General features: G+C 39.2%; 1 protein-coding gene and 1 long non-coding RNA gene across 3 annotated transcripts in view; both read left to right on the top strand.

Annotated features, from left to right (window-relative positions):
* Positions 1-7,717, top strand: part of LOC124152763 (endoplasmic reticulum mannosyl-oligosaccharide 1,2-alpha-mannosidase-like) — a 40,147-nt gene extending 32,430 nt beyond the window's left edge. For both annotated transcript variants that reach the window (XM_048388997.1, XM_048388998.1), the window contains exon 11: positions 357-7,717. In XM_048388997.1, coding sequence (XP_048244954.1) covers positions 357-689 — 333 coding nt within the window. In that variant the 3' untranslated portion in view covers positions 690-7,717. The remainder of the gene's footprint in view (positions 1-356) is intronic.
* Positions 7,718-15,215: 7,498 nt separating this feature from the next.
* On the top strand, positions 15,216-18,050 carry LOC125376915. The gene is made up of 2 exons (XR_007219376.1): positions 15,216-15,443; positions 15,513-18,050. It is a non-coding gene; the product is annotated as an uncharacterized LOC125376915 (long non-coding RNA).
* The last annotated feature ends 1,736 nt before the right edge of the window (positions 18,051-19,786 follow it).

The following is a 19,786-nucleotide window of genomic DNA, read 5'->3' on the forward strand; positions in this document are numbered from 1 at the left end:
ATGTGTGGATCGATGCTCATGTCGATTACTGGATTGTCTGACAAGCGTTAAGTGCTGATCGTTAAGATTCGATGTCCAGAAGTGAGAGGCGACTAACGGGATCAGGTGGTCAATGTCGCTGACTTGGTTGAAACATGTCATCGATCCCAATTGTGTGGATCAATGATCAAGATATCAATCACTAGATAGTCTGTTCCAGACTCGATTATGTACAGACCGCCGTCATATAGCTTGAATATTATTGAGTGCGGCATTAAACAACAAACAAACAAACTTTAATCATTTGCTGTTAGTGACGATCATACAGATAAACTGATGCTAAAGCTACTTCCACTCACACCTGTCTTGCACCCCAGCCTCTGGATGCACACAACCTCCTGCGGCCCGAGACGGTGGAGAGCCTGCTGTACCTGCATCGCCTCACGGGGGACAAGAAGTACCGTGAGTGGGGCTGGCAGATCTTCCAGGCCTTCGAAAAATACACCAAGATCCCGGGCGGGGGGTACTCCTCCATAAACAACGTCAAGAACATGGGTAGCCCAGGATTTAAAGATAAAATGGAGAGTTTCTTTTTATCGGAAACACTCAAATATTTATATTTATTGTTTAGTGATGATCCAAAGGTTATATCTTTTGATGATTATGTGTTTAACAGCGAAGGACATCCTTTACCAATCAACTGGACATAGCGGGGTGTTCAAATAGTTTGGTTAATTATTGAATGCAAGCATATCTGGTGAAACAGTTCAGTGACAACATGTGATTGTTGAAAGAGCAGGATGTGTGATTTTATGAGATTGCGAATCGTTAAATCAAACTGGGCTCTTTTTTATTACTCGATTAAATTTTTTACGTCTTTGAAATTAAATATGCACATGCAGAATTTTCTTTTAAAATATCAGAAGCTGAAAATAGTGCTGAATGTTCAGCTTGGAATGGTTATTTTAATCCAAATCAAAGACTTATTTCCTTTCCTTATTTAGTTTTTAATTGTGAAATATGTTAAGAAGTCTTCAAAATATTAACTTGATCAGTGTTTATTCTAAATTTGTGAAATCTTTGCTTTGATCAACCAAGTATTGACAAAGCTGAAGCAGATATTAAGTTGAATATTGACTTTAATTGCAATAATTGTTCAGTCTACATGAATGTTAAGTTTATGACATGAGACAGAGTTAACACCATCTTCTTGAGTCCAGGGACTATTTTGTCATTTCGTATGGCCTGTGTGTGATAGTATGGAACTAAGGACATTGTATTGAACCAGCCTAAAATTACCTTATTATCTGGGGATGAAGATAATCACGCTGTTTAGCCATTATAGATGATATGCAAACATTTCATCAATATTTTTAATAACACGAACAAACTCAAGCATATCACACACAGTTATATTCCTACCACAAACTGTTTCTTCCACTGTTGACTTAATGACCAAGACCTCATCACTTTAGTGTTTGAAACACTAGATAATCACTGACCCGTAAAGATACGGGGTAGAATAGGTCTTCAGCAACCCATGCTTGCCGCAGTAGGCGACTATGCTTGTCGAAAGAGGCGACTAATGGGATCGGGTGGTCAGGCTCGCTGACTTGGTTGATGCATGTCTACGATCCCAATCACTGGATTGTCTGGTCCAGACTCGATTATTTACAGACTGCGTCATATAGCTGGAATATTGTTGAGTGCGGCGTTAAACAACAAACCAACCAACCAACTAGATAATAACTGTCACTTAGTATCAAATCTTCTTCCATGTTGTTTACTACACGTCAACAAGACATCAAAACACGTTTGTTAAAGTGTTTCTACAAATAGAAAATATTAGTAATCTTTTATCGAATAACAAGAGATATGTTTATTATGTATTTTCTCAAGTGTTATTCATGATCTTCTCTGAAAAATTTAGTGTTATTGAGGCCTGAAGACTTAGCTGTAACATGTTGTGATAGTTCACTGTAAGTGATATGTTTGTTCACGCCAGTGAGACAACTAGACTTCATCTTTTCTGATATGTAGAGAATCTCACCCTTGTGTCTTTTGATATCATATATATATATACAGTGTTTTACGTGCTGCCAAAATGTGCATCCAGCATGCTCAAATGTAGAGAATGCACGCAGAATATTGTTTTTCTGCGTCCCAACGTGATGCACAATAATAGTCATTGTACCTACAGCTCATCAAAAGCTGTTATCGGTGTCTATTATTTCATCTGTCGATCATGACCACTGTCCACGTGATTATTGGTTCATTCCTTGCTCAAAAGTAATAATCTGAACTACAGTACACGACCACGACACCATTTCACTACTTTACAGGACCCTCATATTGCCTGCAGGACCTTAAATACATTTTGGCGGTCCCCTTGACTTCCCTTTGTAAAACCCTGTATATATATATATATATATGTGAGTCGATAAAAGTTTCAAATTTGGAGACTTAGGAAATATTGTTAGATGTCAGTATGGGATGACAAATACAGTATTTCATCACTAAATACATAATAAATGATGTATGCTGATATGATGTGAAAACAGCACTCACTCAGTGTTGCTCACTATTCTAACGGTGGTGTCAGTGTCACAGCAAGTCACTTCCATGCCCCTACTGCCAGTTGACTCAAGATCACACGGTGATATCCTGTACAGATATGTCGTCCCGATGTCATGGAGCTATATATTATTGCCACATGTTCCCGTGTTACAGTATCTCCATGGCTAACAGATTTGTCAAGTAATGTCACACATTGTTTCAGTCCTTGATAAGTTTATTTAAGAAATAAACGACTCGTGGCTGTCGTTTATCCTATAATAAAACACTGCAGGGAGGTTAAACCATGAGGGGCGCTGCCCACGTGCTTCATTCTCCCTGCAGTGCCACGAGTTGTTTATTTCTTATATGAGATATCAATATGAGATATCATATTATTACTGCCTCTTCAAGGATGTTAATAGAATATACAAGCTTTAAAAAATATTAACCCATATTTAAATAAGGATTACGCCCTGAATAAAATCCGACCTCGGCAATGTCGATCAAGTCCATTTCATGAAATATTGTCTTTCCCACATATGATCTGCACGTCGATTATCTGCACCTTTTCTCCCAATACTGATTGTCATATCTCTCCCACTTTTGCAATCGTTCGACCATTGCGTTTATCTCCATAGCCCAGCTCCATCTAGGGGGAACAACTCTTTAGACACTTCCCTCTCAAAAATAACTTTGTCCAATATATGACTTCATCAAGTTGCGAGTGCTTGTTCAAATCTCCAGAAATGACGTCACGATAGAACAATGTTTTAACGTGAAATAAACCACACTTCATTCTTCATTGTTCTTTGCGAAATATCGCATAGCTATCTAATTTAATTTGATTAGTTTACTATTGTCGAAGACATGAATATCACACAATCTTAAACATTTTGTGAGACTAGTCGAGGGGACCGCTGTAAGACTATTTACTAGTCCTCGGAGTGTGTAGCTAGTCCTGCTTGAATGAGACAGAGTGTTTACTAATAATACTATGTTTACATTGTCTGTCTGTGTTATTGAGTTCTATCTGTTGTAAACTAAAGCATTGAAAACTGGTGCCGAGTTAAAATATATATATACTTGTCCTCAGCACAAAAAGTATTCTCCTGCTACCAGACTAGCATGAATTTCAAAGGCTGATCAATTATAGGAACCTTTCCTAGTTGCTGTCGTGAAATGCTCAGTGAATTGTATGCTGCTGTTTCCAGTAAAACCATCTTTATTTAAACAAAACAATATGGACGGTCATGTATGTTATGGTCTAATATGCCGCTTATAAAGATTCCTTACAGACGAGTCTTAAAATTGTCAGGGGGCCTTTGTTGGAGCAGGACTCTTTATACAAGGAATATGGTATATATGTATCTTTTGTAGTGCTTAACATTTTTCCATTTTTTGTTGTTGTTGTAATAATCAGAAAGCCTTTTGAGCCCAAATGTCTATTATTTCGTTTCATTATTTAATTCCAATTTTGTTATACTTGATTTCGTTTCCTTTACCTTTTTCCAATTTCCATATGTATCAAAATGGCAGCCTCCAGCAAGGAGTGTTGAGTATGTGCTTGACCAACAGAAATAATGTCTTTTGTGATTAAAACTGCCTTGGCGTCCTATATCCATCACAAACCACCCATCCCTCGCCCGTGCATCCAAGCACCGTGTTTTCAGTAATACTGTTTGAAGGGCAGCGTGTCCAGTATTTTGACGGTAACATGTTTACATAATTTACTTTGCTCAATTTATGAGAGGTTTGTAGTGGCCAGCCTGGGACTATGTAAATACATTTGATGAATTATTGTTTGAAAAGTTACTACATGTAGTTTCTTTAATTTTGTTTGCTTTTTGAAGTTGTATTTCATTTTATATAATCTATCAACTTGATAAAAGATAGAGTGGTTGGGCAATTACAAATAAATTATTTTTCTATATTTCTTTTCTTATTGTGGTTTTGACTCGGGTCAGCTGAATCTGTAAAGCGAAACAAACTTGTCAGCTAAGCAGACCACCATAACTACTTACTGATATTCATCTCTTCATGTTGATCATGGTTTGGAAAACATTACTCTTGTATTTTGAAATGAATGATGTGTGTGCTGGGAGGGGAGGTAAGTCTGCAAAATGGCCTTTTGTTTATGTTTATGTGATGGGTCAGTGCCCCCTGGTGTGCTGGGAGGGGAGGTAAGTCTGCAAAATGGCCTGTTGTTTATGTTTATGTGATGGGTCAGTGCCCCTGGTGTGCTGAAACATGAATATGATTTGCGTCTGTTGTGTCCTTACTTCCATCAAGTGTCCTTGCCATGGTCTTGAGGGACGTGTATTGAACATTGTGGGCTATCTGCTGTCACGGCGTGCGATTATGGCAGGGTTGGAAACTGCCTCCATGCCTCCTTGACCACCTCCTTGTCTCCTTGACCACCTCCTTGTCTCTTTGACCACCTCCTTGTCTCCTTGACCACCTCCTTGACTGCCTTTCTGTCTTATTAAAGCCAGATCTTTGTTCTCGCTACGGCTAAACAAATATCTGAAGACATCCCAGATGAACTACCTTTCACAAACTTTCAACAACCACAAACTAGAAGCTCAGCTTGAGCCAATCAGAAAGCAGCTTTCTCGAGCTTTACTAGATTCAAAATAGTGACTTTCTTTCCAGACTGCGCTTGACAAAGTTGGTGAATCAAAATTTGAAAACAAAATTAGATTCTGTCTATTATATGGCTGAGTATGGCAGTACTTCCCTTGGGCTATGGAAAGTCATTCATTTAATTGTTCATCCCATTGAAAGATAGACAATGTCTTCTATTTGGAATCTTTCGAACAGCTCATAATGGTTGTTCGGAATACCCCGTGATAACCTTTTTAAGATTGCATGATTTAAAAAATCATCTTGATTTTCACTTTCTGATCTGGTAAGCGACGCTCTGATTGATTGGATGAAAGGTTGTTCCGACGTGACCAGTAATGGGATGTCCTCAGATCTGTGTGTAACGGGAGCGAGAACTAAGATCTGATTTTAACGAGCTTGACTGCCTCTGTTAATGTCTTAGTCTCCTCGACTGCCTCTTTCACTGCCTCTGTTCCTGTCTTCATCATACATTGCTTCAAGTACAAGGACTTATCTAGGCCTGCTCAGAGGCTGATAATTCTTACCAAACTTCTACCTCTATTACATATCTGACATTTATCCTGTATTGTGGCTTCAATCACACTAACTAAACTTTTCAGATTTTCAACAGACATCCTCTTCACTGTCAATTACACACAATTAGTTGCCGCCAAGTAGTCTCGTAACTACCCACGCCGTGACGTCACAATGGCAGCTATATCACTATTTCCCCTCATCTCCTACTAGAGGTAGATGAATTAGAGAGGTGGGAGGGAGAAATTTGTATGTAATAGAGGTAGTATTCTTAGAATTATTAACAATGATAACTATTGTTCGATATTCGGCCACAACTCCACAGCCAATGTTTCCCAAATGAATAATTTCCCAATTCATTTTTATGTGGTATATCTAATGTGATGGCTTGGTCAAGGTGACTTGTATTTCACTGATAACAGGACTGATAAAGAGAAAGAGGCTTTAATGCTTAATTTGACATTACTGATGAATTGATGAATGCAGTGTTAAAATATAATGTTAAAATGCTTCGGAAATATAAAAAGGAAAAAAAGAAGTTTAAAACAACCCCAATTTTGAACAAACTAACAACATTTCCTCATCTACAATTCACAGGTTAGTATGATGGGGGAACTTAAGTTATTCAAACCCATGAATTATTAATATGCACTTGCTCCAATAATGATATGAAGGAAACACTATGAATACTAAAACATTCATCCCCATGAGGGGGGTGCAGGCTAAAACGGCATCTCAGCAAAACATCCCCGATTTCAACGAGCAAAAATGGCTACTGATTGTTGAGTGAAAACAGCACATCAATTTTATAACACAAGAAGGATTTTTGTGGTAGTAAATATGCTTTTTTCATGGTTTATTCATTGATCATATTTTCTTTACATCACTGGACCATGGACAGCAAGCATTGTGTTTGCATTTGGGAGAGTTAAGCCGTCTTTGAAGCCTGCGAAATGCCGTCATGTTCACTGCACAACATTAGCCGTTTTGTTTTGAGCGGGGTTCTGTTTTTGCCAACTTTGTGCCGTTTTAGCCATACAAGAGCATATCAATATCATCCGAGCACATTGCATCATGGGAGGAGCCAGTTGTTGATGTTTTCCCTTTTACATAGAGTTTATAAGTGTTGATAAACAAAAAAACATTTGGATATGGTATTTTAACTTTGAGAGCCAGGATTCTGTTTTTATTTTTTCAACAATACAAATTATGTATATGATTTGTGTATGAATATTTTTATTCCCCCCATTTGTTTGGGGTATTAATATTAATATTAATATTATGTCATTATGATTCAGATTGTCTTTGCTGAATAGATTGATGAATTGTATACTTCTGAAGATTTGACTGATCTTGCAGCAATAGAAAGTAACAGTCCATTAGTCTTATACTGATAACATATAGCAAAGCCCTTAAAAATGCCAAATTTCTACTGGTCCTTATGATACCTTAACTATTGGTCAGTTTGGCTAGCACAACAGGACAAGTGCCAATTTCTAATGCTGGATCTTGTCTCTTCTGAAGTACACATATTCACTTGAATGCAATAATTCATACATTCTCATTCAACTTGTGTGTTGGTCTTACAAGGCTCTGGTGCACAAAAGAGTTTCATTTTCTAAATGATGTGAACTTATTTTGTGAAATTAAATCTATTGATTATTTGTTCAGACATGAAATATTCATCTTGTACAAGAGTGTGAAGGATTGATGTTAAGAATCCTAAAGTTCTGTTTTCTTGTGAACATTGTATATTTCATATGTCCAAAACACATGTGAATCTCATGTAGAAGTAGAGAACATTGTCATATCAGTTTGCAGTCAAACATAAGTGTAACATGCATAGAACAGTAGAAAAAACAAGCACCTGTCAACTCAATCTCACTATCGTGTTTGTTCAGTTCATGCTATTGGGGGTAGGGGTGGCCCAGTTGTCTAAGGCGTCACGATTCGTTGTGCAGAGTTGCGTCCCTAGGGCACGCCAGAAACATATGATTGTGGATTCGAATCCCGGTTCACCCCGATTATGTTTCTAGGTTTGTCAACACCATACCCGTGCTTTGTGGGTTTAAATGTCTGAGGCCTGCATCACTTCGGGCTTTCCTCCCACATGATATAACTGGAATACTGTTCACAGCGGTGTTAAACCCAACTCACTCACTCAGTTCATGCTATCAAGTTGCTTCATGTTTGCTGGAGTGTTGGCCAAGGATAGTAATGTCTACCATGGATGTATAGATTTTAATTATTTAAGAATTGACTTTCACTTTGTGTAAGTTCATTGGAGTATGAACCTTGATAGAGTGAGGGTCAAACTTCAGAGCTTTACATGGTTTAGTCATCATTAATCAGGTGGACGATCATTGAAAGGTGATTAAAGATGTGTCAAATAGACACCAAGGTGAATTCATTGTTTGCTGTAGACTGTCACTGTCAGCCTAGACACGGATCGAGTCGATACTAAGATAGTTTGGATGTGCATTTCTTTATTTTGTTCACTAGGATGGGTCGTAGCGAGGATATTCATGAACAATCATGCAGTCAAACTCTCGGACTCAAGATTAAAGGGTCTAAATGATCGGAAACAATGCTTCTATATGTATTCTTGCTTGGGTTCCCAAATGAATGCGGAAGTAGTCTGTCAGTGTTTACGTCATTTCAACAGTACAGTCTCGTGATTAACGTCATTCATACACTTTGAACATCAATTTTGTGGTCATGTGACTGACCTCTTGTCCAGTGGAAAAACTGTATGTCATGTTAACTTCAGATTGAAAAAACTACGCCTGTTTTAACACATACTTAGAAGTCCATGGGTTTTCTTCATGTGTGTGAATTAGGGTTTCCAGGGCGCCGGATAGTAATTTGAGCTATTGAGTATTTCTCGCAAATTATCTTTCAAATTGGGTATTGATAGTTTTCTTTTGGTATTCAATATATTTTTCTCATTTGGGTCGAGTCTATTGGTTATTTTTAACACCAATTAGTAGACATTTTTTAAAGAATAATTCTGTTTAAAAAAGTGGTTTTCAGGTGACTTGGAATTTGTATCTGTTCATGTGTTGCCCCAAGTCGGAAACGTTGCATAAACTCACAACAGCGATATGCATGTCTAAGGCTTAAAAAAAATAATAGTCTTGGTTCTCAGGCACCGCTCGCATCATGATAAAGTCAGCCACACATTTCACTTTTATTTCCATTTAAATTTTTCTTTTAAAAAATCCTAATACATCTACTTAAAAACAATGCATTCCAATATAGCACGCAGTTACCTCCCTTTACATCGGCACTGCTTTTCTGCGCATCTTGTGTTATGGTCATGGCAGCCACTGGAGTTTGTATGCTTGTTTATGTAGGGAGGCCCTCTCCCAGGTTGATAGTACACAACTGTTCATTTGGTCACATACTAGTTTGAACAAGAAAAAAACCCAACCACCCGCCCACACTATATTTTCAAAAGTCATTGCCTGAGAACTAATTATTTTCTTTTTCTAAGCCTAATTAACAATAAGCGAGACATGGCACCTTGGTAATGCACTAGTCACAGGAGTAGAGGACATGGATGTGTGATCTCTGAAACTGATTAGTAAATGACGATCTGTAGGAATACAGGTACACAAGATGAAAAGGATACTGGGGTAATTATGCAATTTTTTACTTATCCTGCATTACTCCTAAATGCATAATATACCCTATAGACAGTGATGTGATGCATTATGGAGTAATGCAGGATTAGTATACAAATGTAAAAAAATATTTAGGTTTTACTAAGTGTTGTTATAGTATTGGGTTTCTGAATTTCTCCAACTTAAGTGGGTAGTGGTGACTTTTTTTGTGTATTTACATAAATACACAGCTTATATGAATGTTTAAATGTATTTTTTTATTTTGACATCTTGAACTGGCATTATTTTTTTCACACTTGTTTATTATTTTTTTGAAAATTTATGTTCAACTTCACAATCATACATTTGTGTATGAAGCTAAGACAATGTTTCAAAACTGTCATTGTGGCAGATTTAATCAGCTTGTTGTGGGTTATTGTCTTCGAATTTCAATCAGATGCAATTTTTCTTGTTTTTGTGGATTTAATTTTGCCAAGAGGCAAAATTTGAACTCTGTGTTGATAACAGGAATCTTTTAAGGGAAAGCTATAACAATCAATACATGCCAAATAGTACTTGGTATCAGCATATTTTGTGGTGTGTATGCTTTGAATGTTATTTTTCTATTTTTGCAATATTTGGTCATGTTCCGCTGTAAGATAAGACTATCTTTTTGGCCTTACATCTTTAAATATAATCCAGAACTTAGCAATGGTGTTGGAACGTTTGTTGTTTGGGGGATTACGCCTAGGTTTAGAAAGTATGGTATGCCACAAGGATTGTCTCCCTTTGCTACCCTGACTGCCATTGTTACATCTTGACATTGTGTTCGCTATGTAATGTTGCCGGGGTCTGGATGAAATCAAAACCAAGGATGTTACATTTCATTGAGGTAGGATAATTTTTGGGGGGCAGACGAAGTTATTAGTGCTGGCAATCGTCACATATTTAGTTCCTAAATGAAGGTGTGAATAACTGGGAAAAGTCTGTGAACTCTTGTAAGGATAAACTACTGTGATTTCTATACTGCTCTCCTGGAAACTGTGATGTGTTATAAACACTAGGAACTGTTACTACTAAGATGTGCTTTGGCAATGTTTGATATTGAATTGTTTCGGGAAGAACTAGCATTATTCAAATGAGTGAAAAATGTAGGCTATTCTTCACAATTTACTTCCCTATTTTAGACATTTTGTATCAATAATAATCCAAATGGCAAGAGGCAAAAAAAAATATACAATGTTATCAAGGCTCACTAAATATTCTATGAAAGCTCTTCCCATAAAAGTTTTGATTTAGTCTTTTACTTAAACATTGTTCCATTTCAAAAACAGCAATTTTATTTATTATTTATTTTATTTATTTTTGTTTTATTTTTACTTTACAAACTTTTTTAAGAAGCTCATATGAAAACAAAACAAAACTTGTCTGATCTTAATTGTATTTGTAAACGTTGTTGACCTCATTGACATATTGCTGGGCCAACTGTATGCATATTTACTTCAAAGTCATGAATGAGCGCTCATTGTTGTTGTGTTAAATGTAAGTTAATCCCAAACAACTGTGAGGTTCATTATGCAGTTCTTGTTACAATTTGAAACATATTTCCATCCAGTTATCAGGCAATTAATGAGTGTTTAACATGCTATCTCACATCTTGACACATCATCATGTACCTCCCTCCTGTTATAATATAGTCCCTGGTCCCCTTTGCCAGGCTTTGTTTAAGAAGTGGTGTCACCTAATCCTACCATCTTCCTGTATCAAGGGAGTTAACTGACTGTAAAAGTCCAGTTGCCACTCTTGCCACACTGGGATGGAATTATGGAGTTACGTTTGGGAGGATGAATGAGTCTATACAATAGTCCAATCAAAATCTTGTAACGAAATAGACATCCGGTTCGGAAACTGCCGTGCAGATTTCAGTCAATTGCAGGATTTGCAAAGCATTTATACCGCCAACTCGGCATTAACAGATATTCTCCAAATCTTTTCATGTTTTTAATTAAGGTGCTCACATGATTTGATGCACTTCGTGTAGTAAGACCCGTTTTATCACAATACAGATCTTGATTATCAATCAGATAGTCTTGACTGGGTGTTGTCATTATTTTTTTAAGCAAATGCAAGTGATACGAGAGGTGAAATCTGATTTGAGGGACATAAGGGGACATTCGTCATAGTCAGTGGTGGTGCCGAGAAATTCCAGCCTAGTTTGTCAAGGGTGGAAACTGGACTTTTATAGCCAGTTAACTCCCTTGCCTCAGGAAGATGGCTCCTCCTCTCTTATCCCTAACTTGTCACTCAACCTCTCTCACTCATGAAATCAAAACCAAATCTAAATGCTACTTGGCAGAGATCTTCATGCAAAATCTCTGCCTTGGCTGAGCAAGTCCTTGATATATTTAATCAACTCAGGAGAGATATGAAATAATTTTTAGTGGGAAAAGATGTTCTTGTGTCTTAAGAGGAGAGGGAGGTCATTATATTACAAGACAGTCTGGTTGTATTTGGGAAAGCTCACAAAAGTCGGATAAGTATAAGTCACTACTTGTTTTAGAGATGAAAGAACAGTGAATTTAGATTGACAGAAGCTGTAGTATCCAGCCCTGCTCTATGTCAGGGGCTCCCAGCACTGTTGTCAGTAGGCTGGATCAGGACGTAGTGTTAGTTCAGTTGGTAGCACCGGTATTGCCTGATTTAACTTCTACCTCATTTCACAGTCTTCTAATAAGATAGTAGGATTGATGCAGTCCGATTCAAAGTTTGTAAAGCTGAAGTGTGAATTGCTATCTGCAATGATTTCCTGTATTTTATACAGTTTGTCCGTACTGTTGGTTCTGCTGTCAGCTTATAGTTGCAGTGTGGGCTGCAGTTGCATTGTGGGAGCATGTTGAGGTCTTGCCAGCTTTTGTGCATTACTCAGTGTCTTCCTCTTGCATCCTCTTGCCGTAAGAGGAGACTGATCAGGCTGACTTGGTTGATGCATGTCATCGTATCCCAGTTGCGTGGATGGATGCTCATGATATCAATCACTGGATTGTCAGGTCCAGACGCGATTATTTACAGACTGCTGTCATCAGCTGGAATATTACTGAGTGCGGCATTATACAACAAACAAACAAACAAACAAACATGTGACAGCTGTCATGCAGGGATCACTGTGTTTCATGGTTCTGCAGTACCTTTTAGACACATTGGCTGTTCCCCTAATTTGCAGCTACAAGGGTCTGTATCAATGTAGTGTCGGGGATGAAGCTGTAAGTTTAGGACGCCAGATTGCAATTGACACAAAGTTCATTCATATTGCGCATTTGCATATTGAAGGGCATTTTGACCCAAGTCATTACCAAAAACGAGAAGTTTACATCAAAATGTCTTTATCAGCACCCTGTATTAACTTTATCATTTCAGTGTACTCTTGTGTACACGTGATGAATATTGTGTTCATTTAGATAGTAACAGCTTGAATACATATCAAGACTCGAGTGCAGCTTTAAAATCCGAGTTATTTGAAAACTGGTCCAGAGCACTACTGGAAATCTTATTTCACTAAAATTTCACAATATATATGAATCCATGGTCTCTGATTCTTTCTTGAAATTCTTAGCAATTTTAGTGACATTTTTATTTTTTTTCCTGTAATCCTTGGATACAGGGGGTGAGAAGCCATGTTGCATTTTGTGGGGCCAAGTGTGTGTTCGAGTATTCCATGTTTGTTCACTGAAGTCATGTTTGTTGTTATGTGTATAATTAATAACATCAGTGTACATCAGCAGAAGATGCATAATACTTACTTTAGAGATTTCGTCAACTGACCAGGTGATGTTGTCAACTGACCGGGCGATGTTGTCAACTGACCGGGCGATGTTGTCAACTGACCGGGTGATGTTGTCAACTGACCGGGCGATGTTGTCAACTGACCGGACGATGTTGTCAACTGACCGGGTGATGTTGTCAACTGACCGGGCGATGTTGTCAACTGACCAGGCGATGTTGTCAACTGACCAGGTGATGTTGTCAGATGACCGGGCGATGTTGTCAACTGACCGGGCGATGTTGTCAACTGACCGGGTGATGTTGTCAACTGACCGGGCGATGTTGTCAACTGACCGGGCGATGTTGTCAACTGACCGGGCGATGTTGTCAACTGACCGGGTGATGTTGTCAACTGACCAGGTGATGTTGTCAGATGACTGGGTGATGTTGTCAACTGACCGGGCGATGTTGTCAACTGACCAGGTGAAGTCGACAACTGACCGGGTGATGTTGTCAACTGGCAGGGTGATGTTGTCAACTGACCGGGTGATGTTGTCAGATGACTGGGTGATGTTGTCAACTGACTGGGTGATGTTGTCAACTGACAGGGTGATGTTGTCAACTGACCGGGTGATGTTGTCAACTGACCGGGTGATGTCGACAACTGATGGTTGATGTTGTCAACTGACCAGGTGATGTCAGAAACTGACCGGGTGATGTTGTCAACTGACCGGGTGATGTTGTCAACTGACCAGGTGATGTTGTCAACTGACCGGGCGATGTTGTCAACTGACCAGGTGATGTTGTCAACTGACCGGGTGATGTCGACAACTGACCGTGTGATGTTGCCAACTGACCAGGTGATGTTGTCAACAGACCCAGTGATGTTGGCTGTTGGTGGTAGTTTTGACTATGTTTTGTGAAAAGTGTGAGTAAGTTTCCTGTGTTTAAGCCCATAGCTCATATAATCAAAATGTCAAACTCATGTATATTAATATCTTTCTGATGGCATTTCTGTAAAACCATATACTCGAGAATATGCCAATGTCGGGGTTTGATTGTCAGTGCTACATGTGTGTATATATATATACTACTCGCCATTGATAACATGTTGAGTGTCCAGTTTGGGGTGGTTGAGACCGATTGTTTGGAAGTGTTGTCAAACAAATAGTATCTGATAGTGCAATGGAACTGAACCATGTTAGGCTTCATTTCAAGCTAATTAAACAACAGTACACGATTCAATAACACTTTGGTCACTAGTGTTGTAGAAACAGGATACAACATTTCAGTACCGCTATTAGTGCTCGATTTAACTTGTACCATGTGCCTGTTGGCGTGAAAACCTAGCAGCACTAAACAAAACCAGTTTGCACCCTTGCAACCCGGTCCCATCATTTTATCAAAATATAGAAATTCTCAGATCATGATTAATACAATTCTTAATACAATTAGTGAGTGAGTGAGTATGGTTTTACGCCGCTTTTAGCAATATTCCAGCAGGGGGACACCAGAAATGGGCTTCACACATTGTACCCATTAATACAATTAGTACTGACTGTTACAACACTGTGACAGTGTCATCAATGGCAACCATCATATGATGCATAAATATTATCACAGTAATTGTTGGATAATCTAAATATCATAACGTAAGATGGGCGACGTCAGTGATAGATGAAGCTGCAGTATAGTACATTATCTTAACCACAGTTTGATGACGTCAAGCCCAAGAAAGAATGACAAATTACACATAACACATATTAAAGCCTAGAGGTACTAAGTGTGTTCAAAGATTGATGTGTGGACAAATATGGTTTAAAGAAATGGATCTGTGGATGCCAACTTCTTTATTATGAGGAACACAACGTTTTGGGGTATATACTAACTCTTTCATCAGGTGGGTGGGGCACCGGTGGCCCAGTTGTCTGAGGTGCCGCGATCTGCTGTGCTGAGTTGCGTCCCTTGGGCACCCTAGAAACCTATGATTGTGGGTTCGAATCCGGGTGGGCTCCAATTATGTTTCTAGGTTTGCCAGCAACATACCCATGCTCGTGGGTTTCACCGAAGTGGTAAACGTCTGAGACCTGCATCACTTTAGGCTTTCCTCCCACATTAAGCTGACACGCCGTGATATAACTGGGATACTGTTAAAAGTGGTATTAAACCCATCTCTCTCTCTCTCTCACTCACTCACTCACTCACTCACTCACTCACTCACTCACTCACTCACTCACTCACTCACTCAGGTGAATCATTGTGCATGTACATATAGATATCAGGTTGCATTTTTCAATAAGAGGTTGCACTTGTTCATGTTATGTATAGCTAAATCGAGCCCTGACAATCAATTGTCGAGTAGGACAGGTCAGGACAGCTAATGGTGTGATTGGACAGTCCAACAAGGTGGTCGTATATAGGTCGGGATAACGGACGGTGTATATATGGGGTGTGACTGACAGTCTGTCCTACAAGGTGGTCGTATATAGGTCGGGATAACGGACGGTGTATATATGGGGTGTGACTGACAGTCTGTCCTACAAGGTGGTCGTGTATAGGTCAGGATAACGGACGGTGTGTATATGGGGTGTGACTGACAGTCTGTCCTACAAGGTGGTCGTATATAGGTCGGGATAACGGACGGTGTATATATGGGGTGTGACTGACAGTCTGTCCTACAAGGCGGTCGTATATAGGTCGGGATAACGGACGGTGTATATATGGGGTGTGACTGACAGTCTGTCCTACAAGGTGGTCGTATATAGGTTGGGATAACGGACGGTGTATATATGGGGTGTGACTGACAGTCTGTCCTACAAGGTGGTCGTATGTAGGTCTGGATAACGGACGGTGTATATATGGGGTGTGACTGACAGTCTGTCCTACAAGGTGGTCGTATATAGGTCAGGATAACGGACGGTGTATATATGGGGTGTGACTGACAGTCTGTCCTACAAGGTGGTCGTATGTAGGTCAGGATAAACGGACGGTGTATATATGGGGTGTGACTGACAGCCTGTCCTACAAGGTGGTCGTATATAGGTCGGGGAACCTGATGGTGTATATATGGGGTGTGGTTCCCCTTGTTTTGCCCATCCTCGTCTTTGTCAGAATGTGATCAGGAAAAATGGCTCAATTTTTATGACTTGGACAGTGATGCAAAGCCAAACCAATTGTTTTCAGGTTTATTTCCCAAGACAAACTCTTGAAATAGGTCTTCTCAACTTTACCTACACATACATTTTGAAACACGCTTTTAATTTGCTTTTACATTCACAAATTTTAAGGTAGGCTTGTCACAAAATAAGTTGGTCTGGCCAAATGTAGCTATTCAAACTTAATGCATTCTTCCTTAGAAGGTACTTGTAAATCATCCCCTTTTAACATGTGGCAAATTGTTCTTGGGGGGCTATTATCATCCATACCGATAGAACATTTCAACCATAAGTTGTAACCTCGAGGACTGTTCAAGGGAGGTTTGAAACAGATAGTTTCACTTGAATTTATTATCCCTGGAAGAAAGATTTCCCTAGTTGCCTATTTTACAGTACACGGGTAGACAAGTTCATTGTATTTAGGGAGCACGGGTGGCCCAGTTGTCTAAAGTTCTGCGATTCGCTGTGCAGAGATACGTCCCATGGGCACACCAGAAACCTATGACTGTGGGTTTGAATCCCGGTTCGTCCCAATTATGTTTCTAGGTTTGTCAGCACCATACCTGTGCTCGTGGGTTTCACCGAAGTGGTAAACGTCTGAGACCTGCATCACTTCGGGCTTTCCTCCCACATTAATCTGACACGCCACGATATAACTAAAATATTGTTAAAAGTGGCGTTAAACTCAATTCACTCACTCACTCATTGTATTTGGCTAGCCTTTTGTAATGTTGACTAAAAGAGTGGACTGTTTGATTGTATATGAGTATGACGAGTTAAGTGAATTGACTGTATAGTAGCATATATACCATTTGACATAACATTATTGAATTGTAAGAGCGAAGCACTTCATTGATGGAAAGAATGTCATGGAACTATGGAAACTGTTTAGTGTAATGGCAATAAGCAGTGTCATAGTTCTACAGACTTGTTTTAGGTGTCGATAGAAGAGAAAGTACAAGGTTGATTACAGTGCACACTCTTACAAACTTGCACATTCTTTATTAGAATTAGTTCATTAGCTATTCTTAGTGTTGCTGTCAAACTGTTTCCGCTGATTGTCTCAATATTCTCTACCTCAGTGAGTGTGACTTCAGTTATGCATGAGTGGATACAAGCAACATGGCTTTTGTCCAGTTAGATTTTCAAAGAGTTTAAATGTTTTCAGAAATGTGTTTGAGGAAACTTAGAAATATAACAAACCTCATAGAATAAGGTAATGACACACATTCTACCATGAAATAACTTGATTCTGATTGGTCAATCAGAGGTGGTTAGATCACAATAAACCCCCTTGATTCAACAAGCTGATTTAACAAGTAAATAATATTTTTTACAACCCAAACATGGTTCATTCTGTGGTTTCATTTCAGATTTTTGTCTCGTGTTTGTCCATCATGTCTCTATAAAACAACCAAGCAGTACCTGTTCTGAAGACATGCAACTAATCAATGCTTTAGGTCACCGGTTCGAATCCCGGTTTGTCCTGATTATGTTTCTAGGTTTGTCAGCACCATACCCATGCTCGTGGGTTTCACCGAAGTGGTAAACGTCTGAGACCTGCTTCACTTTGTGCTTTCCTCTCACATTAAGCTGACATGCCGCGATATAACTGGAATACGGTTAATAGTGGCGTTAAACCCAACTCACTCACTCACACTAGCCAGTTGTTGAAGTCAGGGCAGGAGGCTGATGTACAGTGTGTACTGTATTGGAGTGTCTCCTCTCTCCTCTATGTTACACTGTTATTACATGCCGTGCATGTAGCACTTGTGTATACGACTCATATCATGATGTTCATACTTTATATTGATTCTGTATACATTTAACTGTAAATAAACACCTGTGATATATTTTATAATGCCTTGGTTCTTTCCCTTTGTGTGTCCGAAATGGATGGCCAGTGATTTGATCCCAGCAGCATCATGCCAAAAGACGTTAAATGGTACATGTTGTTACCCTGACTGGCAATCAGCATTGAGGGGATGTAAAACAAAGATGGCCGGCTTGGAGTCAGTATGGGGGGGGTCGTGTAGCCTAGTGGTTAAAGCGTTCGCTCGTCATGCCGAAGATTTTCAACATGGGTACAATGTGTGAAGCCCATTTCTGGTGTCCCCCTCCGTGATATTGCTGGAATATTGCAAAAAGCGGCGTAAAACCATACTCAACTCACTGGAGTCAGTATACTGTGGCTTATTGGGTTTTCATGTTAACATGTCATGGTACCTCAAAACATATTATGGGATAGCGATATTGACATTGTTTCATCATACACCAAACTGACGCAGAGTTGGAAATTAAGCAGGGTCCTTGAAGCTTACTCCCCAAGTACCGTATACGACGTAATAAGAGCCCAGGGCGCTCTCAAAAGTAGAAATAGGAGGCTCTTATTAGAATATTATTTTGTCGGAAAAAAACAGAGTTGAAAGATAAATTTCGTGGTTTATGCCGACAGCCTGAAATGTTTATATACGAGAGATGTATTTTTCCAGAATTTAATTGCCCATAATTAAGGGTGCACATGAGTGCATATTATACGCGAATAAATAAGTATTGTGTACATTGATCAATCGAAAAGGGTGCTAATTGGGATTGTTCACGAGCCAATATATTAGCAAATATCGCCGTGGGCTCTTATAAGAGTGGGGTGCTTATTACGTCAAATATGGTATATGAATCTAGGACCCCTTGTAGCATTAGGGCCATGTCAAGGACCCCTGACCCTTCACGCTGCAGTTTGAACACTGTATATACACAACTGAAAACAGGAAAACATCACCCCTTCTTCAGTATCACATGCCCCATCTTCTCCAGGCAAGGGAAGTAACTCTTAGTCAGTTAACTCCCTTGCCTCAGGAAGCAACATACATATCCCAACTGACCTGTATCTTTTAGAAATATCTACATATGGCGTTGATCTCAATTTAATAGATGTCTGATATGCCAGTGATACCGGTTGGAACTTCGGTACAAGATCACCGTATATTCCGCCTGATGGGCACAAGAACTGAGTCTTAACATACGTCGCAAAGCAGAGTGAGCGAAAAATAAGATCGTCCAATCACAATGTTTGGTTTCTCTTTTTCAATATGAGTATGTCACTTTGTAAAAAATAACAAATGTATTTCCTCCAAAAATTAATAAACTATACATTTATTAAAAATGGATACTTTTTATGAATATATACAGTTAGAGGTACTTTACTTCCGTAGGTGTATATTTTTAATACTCTTAAAAGTAAACCCTGCTTAACAAGGTGCTTTCATTGGGTTCTGAGCAAGCCATTCTGTGCCAGGCAAAGGTATTTGAAGCAACATTGGACAGTTCGCGGATGGGTGACCTCGGAGAGTTTCTAGGTTTCGGTCCTGCACAAAAATAAACTAGGTTACATGTGGTGTCTCCTTTGGGAAGTGATTTTTTCCGAAATACGCCTCTGTTCACCAAGCTGTTACCACTTAGAATGAGGTGATAATGTGACTAAACCTCTTCAGACACCTGGGGTTGTATAGATACTCCCCAGGGATTCAAGAATAAGATCACTGCATACTGATCCATAATGTACCTTTGTGAGCTTGCACATCTGGGTGAATTCAG

Source organism: Haliotis rufescens, unplaced genomic scaffold, assembly GCF_023055435.1.
Source record: "Haliotis rufescens isolate VD_foot unplaced genomic scaffold, xgHalRufe1.0.p SCAF_8, whole genome shotgun sequence".
In the NCBI taxonomy this organism is placed as follows: domain Eukaryota; kingdom Metazoa; phylum Mollusca; class Gastropoda; order Lepetellida; family Haliotidae; genus Haliotis; species Haliotis rufescens.